This window comes from Panicum hallii, chromosome 1 (assembly GCF_002211085.1).
Source record: "Panicum hallii strain FIL2 chromosome 1, PHallii_v3.1, whole genome shotgun sequence".
Lineage (NCBI taxonomy): Eukaryota > Viridiplantae > Streptophyta > Magnoliopsida > Poales > Poaceae > Panicum > Panicum hallii.
Window position 1 is genome coordinate 11,070,874 of NC_038042.1, and position 9,492 is coordinate 11,080,365.

Genomic DNA, 9,492 nt, shown 5'->3' on the forward strand with positions numbered 1-9,492 from the left:
AAAATGACCTAGGCCCTCCAACAATCCATAAGAATATTGCCAATAATTCTATTGATGTAACATTTCTAGAGGATGGTAACATCTTGTAAAACTGTCTTGGACGCTTGAAGCACTCCATGACCCAATCATAACCAGATTCTGGATCTTCTTTTGCTCTATATTCAGCTTTGTTAGCATATCGCTCATTGTGAAGAGCACCCAGATTTCCAAGAAGAGCAACATGTTGAGATAACTCATTTAGTGAAAGAAGAGACTGCTGCCCTTTTCTAGCCAGCTCTTCCATATTCGCATCCGTCTACATAAACAAAGTAAATTGTTCAACAAATGCAGAAATAACGCTTTGAACATACAAGCTAATTGGTTCCAACATATAAGGAAAAATTATTCAAACATACACGGGAAAAATAGTTCCACCATACAAGATAAAACTGGTTCCAACGTACAAAACAAAACTGGTTCCAACATACACGATAATTATTCCAACATACAAGAACGTAAGCAAATAAATGGTTGAAACACAAGAGAATTTGATCTATGTGGCCTTCTTCATCTTGTGCTCCCTCTCAATCAAATCAAACTTTCCTTCATTTGTTTCAAGCGCACTAAGTATCTCTCTAAACTCAGGCTTCATGATTAATAAGGTAGCTATGTGCATCAAAGCAGTTTTTTCTTGAATCCCACAATCCTTCACCATTCTCATGGCTTGTGCAATAGTTGGAACAGGATTGGATTGTGGAGGAGCTGATGATGCTTCAAGACTCGACCCAATTTTATTAGCTGCACTTTCAATCCTCGTGCATGTGTTCTTGTACATCCAAAAAAATGGAGTCTTCTCCTCCTTCTCTTGAGTCGGACTAGACAATTGTTTGCGCTTCTTTCCTGCTGGTTTTGGTTTCTCATTGCGAGTAATCTCCATTGTGTCCTCGTCACTCGAGTCACTTGAGGAAATATCTCCCGGACATGATGCGGAAGCACCGGTGACATGCACCTTTTCAAACAACAGATGTAAATCATCAAGGTACTTCGGCCCCCGCTTTCGAAACTTGACATGGATGCACTTGATACCTCTCTCTGGGTTGTTGCATCACTGTAAAATAAATTTAGCAAGGTTAGGAACAAAATATAACAAAGACAAATAGAATTCCCTTGAAAAAAAATAAAACTTAACTCACCGCAAGATGTTCATTCCACCACGTGTTAGAATAATCAACAGTTTGATTCGCATCATCCCATCCAAGCCCAGTGGCAGCATTTTCAGTTCCATGAACACGGTGTAATCTTTTTTTAGGTTGTCTAATTTATTCTTCAATTGTGACTGTTTCAACCCGGTTCTTGCAAAAAGCTTATCCTCAAGGTTCTTCCAATCAGTTCTAGTAAAACAGTCATTTGGTCTATTCCCAAGACTAAGCTCCTCCTTGCAAATGTCAATGAAATGCTTCAAAGTGGCATTATCCCACACCGCCTTTTCACCCATCACTAATTTGAGGAACACAACTACTGTTTTTTATCCACAAGCAATCGATGTATGCAGCATATCTCAAATCAAAATAAAATTGTGAGGATTGAATACCTGCTTAGAGGAGATCGAATAGAAGGAGCTTCTGCTTGGGGAGGGCCGCCGTGATGATGCAGGGTCATGTCAAAGCTCTTGTCAAAATAAATGAACCATCCCCTTCCTGCTCTTGTCAAAGCTCTGCAGATGCCAAAGTATTGGTATTGAACATTGAAGGCAGTGAAACTAAATTTGAAATCTTGAATGGAAAAAAAACATTGTATGAAGTCTAAGTTGTGTAGGTAGGAAATTAATGTTCTAGCAAAAAACAAAGAGGAAGGGGTCAAGGTAGTAGTATCTATATTATCTGAGAGACAGTGAATAAAATGGTAAAGATTATGGGTTCATGCTATAGCAAAATCTGCATCGGCTTTATGCCCCTAGCTTCAGTTGTCAACCACCCATAGAAAGCTGACACTGATAGTCCAGCAACACAAAGTTGGATAAATAACTCCTAAAGACTGAGAAATCCATGACCCCTGAAGTTAATGAGAAAGAAACTTTAGAGAAATCAAGTTCCAATCAAGTAAGGAAGCTGCAAAAATACAAATGCAAAGTTAATAGTCAGATCAAATCGAAGCATATGCTGAAAAAATTATCAACATTTGGTGGTTTTAGAAACAATTTTGAATAGCCTTATGGGCCAGCTTGCAATTGCTATGCTGCAATCCAAAATAGAGAAAACAAATAGACAAAGACAAAGGAGATGAGATGGATATGGACATCAATTCAAGGCCATATTCATCAGGAAGGTAGTCTTCTAAAGCAACACAGAGCTTCAATTTAGGCTGTTCCCAGCAGGGAACCTATCCGGCATCCGATGCGGTAAAAGGGTGCTGAAAGCCACTGTTCATGCACCCAGCAGACAACCGATCCAGCTTCCGAAAATCCGGACAGCCTCCGACGCACCCCAAACTGGCGCTGCCTCTCTCCTGTATCGGATCGGTGGGGAGGGCCTCTTGCAGCGACACGTGGTGGAGGGACTAGGGAGAGGGGTGAGCAGCAGTGAAGAGTTTGACGTGGGGACCACAGACCACTCATTTCCGCAACGTTATACGAGAAACTGCTGGAGAGCATCTTTCCTATCCATGCGGGGTCCACGCTGGAGCGGTCCTTCAATGGGTATCCGCTGCCGCACTCTGCTGGGAACAGCCTTATGAATCACTAGGTGAAGAGGTCACAAGGCTAAAAGGCTTCACCCATCATTTCACAATCACAAAAGCAATGCTGAGCCCCTAAGGCATGAGGGCCAGCTGGCCAAAGGATCTAGTTACGCTTCGGCAGGTCACATTCCTAGTCTCCCAGGTTTACAAAGTACCTAGTCCACCAGATAGAGAAATCATTTCCACTAGATAGTCCACCAGAAATACACAAAGTACTTCTATGTTTGAAACCCTTGGAATCTTTCTATCTATACTACTTCCCAATCTCCTGTTCTAGAGTAAAGCACAGACCAGATGGAAACAGATATGTATTCTGAAAATACTGGCCACTTTTCTACCATGTCCCCTTTTGCCCATCATGCTCTACACTCTTCCGACACCATTTCAAGCCCCACATTCTGTGTTTAGTCGTGTAAATACAAAAAAATTAATAAAATGCCTGGGGTTCAGGCCTGATGGATACTCAGAAGTCCTTACATTTATGTACAAATATTTTGGACAAATTTCAAATGCTAGAACAAATTTCAAATGTTAGAAGTCCCTATATTTGTGAACAGAGGGAGTACCATCTGCAATACCAAATAAAATGCACTATCAAATATTTCAGCGTGGGTTTAACGAAACTAATTTGATGTTACAGATGTTGGTGTAATTTTCTACAAACTAATTCAAAGTTTGACTTAGGAAAAAACTAAAACACCTTTAAACAAGAAAAACCGTGTGAATATGTTGTAAATGAAAACACACATCTTATAGTATAAATGAAAGAAAAAGCATAAAAAGAATTGTACAGCATGTGTCATTTGTTTCCTAAACAAAAAGCCAGCATCGAGGATACTAACAGTGCTTTGAACTGAAACAAAGCACTTCGGTGCTATGGAAGTATGGAGTGTTGTTGGATGCATGGAGGTGGTTATGGACAGGGCCATGGGGAGATGGCCAAGGAAACTTCATCTTTCAAAAGGAAATACAGTAGTGTTTTCTAGAATCAAGTGCTCCCCTGAATAGGGACGGGCCGCACCTGGCCGTGGATGGGCAGGGATGGGCGCCTCGGCAAGGACGGGCGTAGAGAGCGGCGCTTGGGCGGGGACAGACCCTCTTGTGGTCGCTCGAGGGGATGGCTGTGAGTGCCTGCCTGGCCGTTCGCCAGCGGCGGGAAGGAGTGACCGCCCGCGCCTCCTTCGCCGCGGGTGGGGAGGGACAGCCGGGAGTGCCTCCTTCACCGCGGCGGGTAGGGAGGAGCGCCGCCTGGGTGGCCGCCGGCGAGGAGGAGCGGTGCTCGGCCGGCCGCAAGAGGGGAGATCTTGACCGGGGAGGAGGCGGTGGGCAGATCGAAGCGGAGGGAAGGGGAAAATGTGGGGGTTGGAGCGTCGGTCGGAGAGTCCAACGCAGAGAAGCTGCTCGTGGCTGTTGCGAAAATACAACACACAAACGCGGCTGCGGTGGGACAATCTCGTCGGGAACGTCCGCCTTTTAGTTCAGCTGGCGCGTTCGAAACGCGAATGCTTGCTGCCGACGCCCAACCAAACAGGGTCTAACTGAACAAATTATGACAATGTGTGTATGGAAATTTTAACTGCAGTAAAGCACCTAAGAAGTCAAAAAGTATCAGGCCCAAAAAATACTGAAACATGAGAGAAAGATGTCACTATTTGGAAAAGAAAAGAAAAGAAAAGACGAGTAGTGGTTAGTCGAATACTCGCACTAGGAGTGTTCCTTCCACCATGTTGAGAACATGCATGCTCAACCTCCCCACCGATATCTGAATGTCTATTAGTATCGATCATATATTGATTTTAGTACCTATATAGGTAACATAGTTTTGCTAAGTATTGTGATTCCTATTTCTCTTAAACTTAAGTATCAATTATATGGAAAATTCACTTAAACTTCAGCGGTCTTATATTTTACCTATCGGGATTAGACATCTGGTCCGAATACTAATTTAACACAAAAAAGCTAAGCAAATGAGAAAGGATTTCCCAAAGGTGTATGAGAAGATTTTTCAGAAATTTTGCATGGAAGGCTTGAGATAAATTTATATGGATGGTTTTAAAAGAAAAGTTTCTAGAAAAATCCCAGGAGTAAAATTTATAGAAAAAGAAAAAAATTAGAAAGCTGTGATGTGCCCGAGTTTAACCGTTGGCGATGGCGATGGCGATTAGCAGGTCCGTGCGGTCGGTGGGTCCCACAGAAGTTGGCAACAAGGCAACCACCACCGACTCGTATAGTGGGATCCAAAGGCCGCTCGCCGTCGCTCCATTTCCCCCCAACCTGTGCGCCGCTCCGCCGCCTCCGCGCCGAGCACGCGCATCCGTCCAGAACTCCAGATCCAGCCATCCTCGCCTGCTCCCGCTGCAGCCGCACCTCTCTCCATTCCTTCCCGCGTCGGCGAGCGGGAGGGCGGGCGGGCTTCGTCTTCCCCCGAGCGGGGTTGGCGTGGAGGCGGTTTCTTCGTCTTCCGGTAAGGCTGCCCTGGCTTTTCTTGCACGGGCTGTTCATTTCGCCGCAGGGTCGCGTCGTTGGTTGCGTCTCCCCCTTGAGCCGTCGAATCAAAATCATTCTTTTTCAAGTGGGGATTGCTCCTGTACGTTTAGCTTGTCACGGATTTACTCGCTGCATGCGTGGTGGGGATGGTAACTGCTAGTTGACTAATTGCAGCGGTTTATTTCCCCCAAATTTGAACCCTCCTCCGCTCCTGCTTATGAACCGTCTTTCACTTCAGATAAATGCCTTTTCTTTTGTTTCAAAAAAAGATAAATGCCTTTTCTTTTTCCCTCTCTTTTATGGTCCTCTTACCCGATTGGTTGGCACTGAAACGCTGGGACAGCAATTAAGCATACCATTGCTTTCGTTTGTCATTGACATTTAGCTTATCGAATGCTAGATAGGGACTTGTTTGACTTTTCTTTATTTTTCCAGTCCTGCTCCTATCTATTACTGCCACGAGTATTATATTTTATATGCTGATTCCCCACTACTTGTTCCAGTGTTATGTCTTTCTCCAGTGGCACAACTGTTCAACTGAAGAGCAGATTTTTGTAGTGCAATGGCTGTGGAAAGAGATGTGTTTGGCATCTCAGGGCCGACATATCTGAAATCTGTTGATTGGTACGTAGTTAATAGCTTCTCCTCCTCCTTTCATCTTCATCGATTTTACATGACATTTCGCAGAAATTTGTGGGTCATCAAAGGGTTAGATTTGCAGGAAATGTTACGTTTAAATAAAAAGTGTTCTCATGTTCTCCGGCAATGAATCATATCGCACTAAGCATCCAAGTATTCTTTACTATAGTTCTCTTCTGTTGATTTTAGTTTCATTTCAGTCCTTCTGGGAATTAGAGAGATAAGTCATTCTAATGAACCACGTATATGTATAGGCATGATTGATGAAGAAAGAGAAGCACTAAAAGAAATAGGTGTCTCGTTAATTTTGTATAGCAGGCATAAATCTTCTGCATTCTTGCAACATGGGGTTGTGGTATGCTTTTAACACTAAGTCACCATAGTTCATGGCATGGCATCACTGTCATGTAGCTGCTAGATCCACTGTCTGCCCTTATTGGCCACTGTCATGTCGGACTTGGAAAATAATTATGACCCTTAACTCTTGCTAACCATTCCCACCTACTCCACCTCACTCCCATTATGAGCATTATTGTCTAACTGTAATTGGTTTAAGGCATACTGAACCTCTCATTGTCTACTGAGGTTATATCTGTCTAATGAAATTACTTGTTTTTTAATCTTTACTAGAAACACTGGCAACAATGATATGTGAGATGATCTTAGTGCTTGATTCTTGTGTGTCAGTTATCTAGCTGAGTTTCAGTTTTAAGGGAGCTCAAACTGTTTGTCTTTATTTGGTTTTCACATCACTTTCCTTTTTGATTCTGCAACCCTGCAAGCTGCATTGCCATGTTTATTTTTGTCCATATGTGTCTCAGGTACTACATTTGGACTTGTGCATTGCTACTTGCAATTGCCAGAAGCCCAGAATGAACTTGTAATGTTTCGGACCTCAAAACTGTTTGTGGATCCTTAAATAAAATGGTGGCACAGGGGAGTTCCCATGGTTGAAAAAAGAATCATGATTGGCAATTACTGACTGGTCAATAGTACGTATTACCTTTGGATTGTCCTCTCCATCCAAGTTTAGTCCTGATCCTCATTGATGTTCTTAGTGGGAACTAATTTTGTAGTAGTATGAAAAGGCAAAAACAGCCCCATATGAAGGAAATTACATGGTTCATGCTTTAGCAGCATCCAAAATTAGGTTCTTCTGGTTATCTCAATACAGGAAAGTAATACTTATTGCAACTTAAACTGCAAAACTGATGGACTATAGAGCATACCTTTTGCTCAATCTATGTGCCTGGTTAACCACACAATCCTCTAGCTACTATTCATAGTGTGACCCGCTACGAGTCGAGTTGTATCTCTTTGAATGTTTATGCCTTAACAATAAGCCATTATCATCTGCAATGCAGACTTCCCTCTGGAGCTATTTTTTTTTTAATTTCGTACGATTCCAAGTAACATCATTTGCATATACTGCTGTGTATTTGAGAAAAATTTTTTGTAAATAAGGAAGTAGTATTAGAAGTTTGTGTATAACAGAAATGATTTAGCTAGAGAGAAAAGAAGTGATCTGAATGCATCAGTATGTAACTATGTATTGCATTTGTACTATGTAGTGCTAAACAGTGAATAGAAATACTTCTAAATTCCTCAGCAACGTAGCTCATTTGTCGTATTATCAACATTGTTAAAAAATCATTGCTAGCTTAGATGGCATTCAGAAGTTTCCATCTTGTTCACATTTTCAGGAAGGCACAGCACATCAATTGAAATATACTAGGAACCAATTTATTTGGATGACCTTAAGGGTTATGTCTGCAAAGCGCTAAGATTCTAGTCTGTGTCATGGACCGTGCTCGGCTATATTTCTGCATCCTCAGTTTGAACTCTTATCACCATAGGCTAAATCCTTAATTATCAGAAGTTTGATTGATTTGATCATTCGTATAAGTGTGTCATGTGATTCTTTTGCTAGTACAGTTTTCACAATTTATTGACATGGGGAATTGACTTTTTTTCATTATCAATTGTCCAAAGGAACTGCGAGCATAATCGGAGATCTGTGGCTGCAAGCTTAGTTCAGGCTGTATATGTATTGGAGAGAGACCGACAACTAAATCGCCAATCTGTTGAAGCCCTGGCTCCTCCTTGGTGGGAATTCTTCCATTTTGAGCTGATTCGCAAGCTTATTGATGATGCCGATATGTCCATATTTGGTGCAATATTTGAATTCAATCCTCCTTCAAGTGAAGAAGTTTCTGCTGTGAATGCTCCAAGATTTGTCGTTGCTTTCAGAGGCACCATAACAGAAAGGGATACCATCTCTAGGGATCTTTCCCTTGACCTCCACCTTGTACAAAATGGTCTCCATAGGACCTCAAGATTTACCATTGCAATGCAAGCTGTTCAAAACGTTGCCTCAGTTTTTCCCAGATCCACAATTTGGCTAGCAGGGCACTCATTGGGTGCAGGTATGGCTATCCTTACTGGAAGAAACATGGTTAAGAAGGGTGTGCTTTTGGAAAGCTTTCTCTTCAATCCACCCTTTGTCGCTGCTCCAATTGAAAGGATCAGAGATGAAAGGGTTAAGCATGGTTTCCGCATTGCTAGAAGTGTAATTACTGCTGGATTAACTATTGCAATGAAAGGTAAAACCGAGGGGAACAGTCAGAGATCTGTTGCTGAAGAATCTTTCAGCATTCTGTCATCATGGACGCCGTATCTATACATTAACCCAGGAGACCATATCTGTTCAGAGTACATCGGGTACTTCCAACACCGGAAGAACATGGAGGATCTTGGTGCTGGTTTTATTGAGAAGCTTGCAACCCAGAATTCCATTGGAGATCTGTTCTTCAAGGCATTAGGGTGGGAATCAGAACCACTGCACCTTCTCCCATCTGCTGACTTGATCGTCAACGTGAGCCCTTCACCTGATTTCAAATATGCTCATGGCATCAGCCAATGGTGGCAGCCCGAGCTGAACTTGCAGTGCAGTAAATATCGGTACTAATAGCTATACACTGCTGGAAAAGGAAGATGTTCTTAGAAACTTAGCTGTGGTCTTCTATTCTTTCAGTTTATTCATGTGGTCCATTCCATTTATATGATACATTATTTCAGACACAAGACTGCAACCTTGACCCTGCGAAATCTATTGATTATGTACAGTAATCAGATTAACTGCATTTCTGTACTCTGATGTGCTTATTGGCGTTTCCTATTTCTGCTGTACAAAGTACATTATGATAGATGTGCTTTCTTATTCATGTTTTATCTAGAGCACGTGAGCTTGATTTGAGGATAATGTAGTAAGTTGAGGTGCACTAGAATAAACGTGAACACCATTTTGAATGTTGTTTAAAATTTCTTGCTCATGAGAAGTCATATCGAGGTGTATCAGCTGATGTGAAGAGCTTGTGCTTGTGCTTCTGGAACTATGGATTGGAAGGTTCTATTAGGACCATGCATCCTTTGGGTTATATATAGTATTATGGCTTGGATTATATCTTGACTCTTGAGTGTATTTCAGTCTCTATTTCCATAAAAAAGTTGACTAATCAGGAAATCACAGTAAAATACGTACATAGTCAGATTCGAGCCTGAATGCAAATCATCGGACATTAGCAGTGTAGCACTTCCACCCATAATACAGTTATGGCTACAGAAAAGACGTCACTGTGAGGTCAGCGCTTG

General features: G+C 42.1%; 1 protein-coding gene and 1 long non-coding RNA gene across 2 annotated transcripts; one reads left to right on the forward strand and one right to left on the reverse strand.

Moving 5' to 3' along the window:
* Positions 1 to 325: 325 nt before the first annotated feature.
* Positions 326 to 4,095, reverse strand: LOC112903012. Its single transcript, XR_003230702.1, has 4 exons — positions 3,737 to 4,095; positions 1,571 to 1,693; positions 1,173 to 1,476; positions 326 to 1,087 (listed from the first exon to the last, which is right to left on the reverse strand). It is a non-coding gene; the product is annotated as an uncharacterized LOC112903012 (long non-coding RNA).
* A 780-nt stretch (positions 4,096 to 4,875) lies between these two features.
* On the forward strand, positions 4,876 to 9,006 carry LOC112879105 (GDSL esterase/lipase At4g10955-like). Its single transcript, XM_025943469.1, has 3 exons — positions 4,876 to 5,179; positions 5,706 to 5,826; positions 7,834 to 9,006. Exons 2-3 carry the CDS (start codon positions 5,765 to 5,767, stop codon positions 8,807 to 8,809), a joined length of 1,038 nt encoding a protein of 345 aa, XP_025799254.1. The 5' UTR covers positions 4,876 to 5,179; positions 5,706 to 5,764; the 3' UTR covers positions 8,810 to 9,006.
* The last annotated feature ends 486 nt before the right edge of the window (positions 9,007 to 9,492 follow it).

What these genes read in the sequence shown, in the direction of transcription:
- LOC112879105 (XM_025943469.1), top strand. Translation starts at nt 5,765, where the DNA reads ATGGCTGTGGAAAGAGATGTGTTTGGCATCTCAGGGCCGACATATCTG. An exon ending in TATCTGAAATCTGTTGATTG is followed by an intron (nt 5,827 to 7,833) that starts GTACGTAGTTAA and finishes AATTGTCCAAAG; the next exon opens with GAACTGCGAGCATAATCGGA.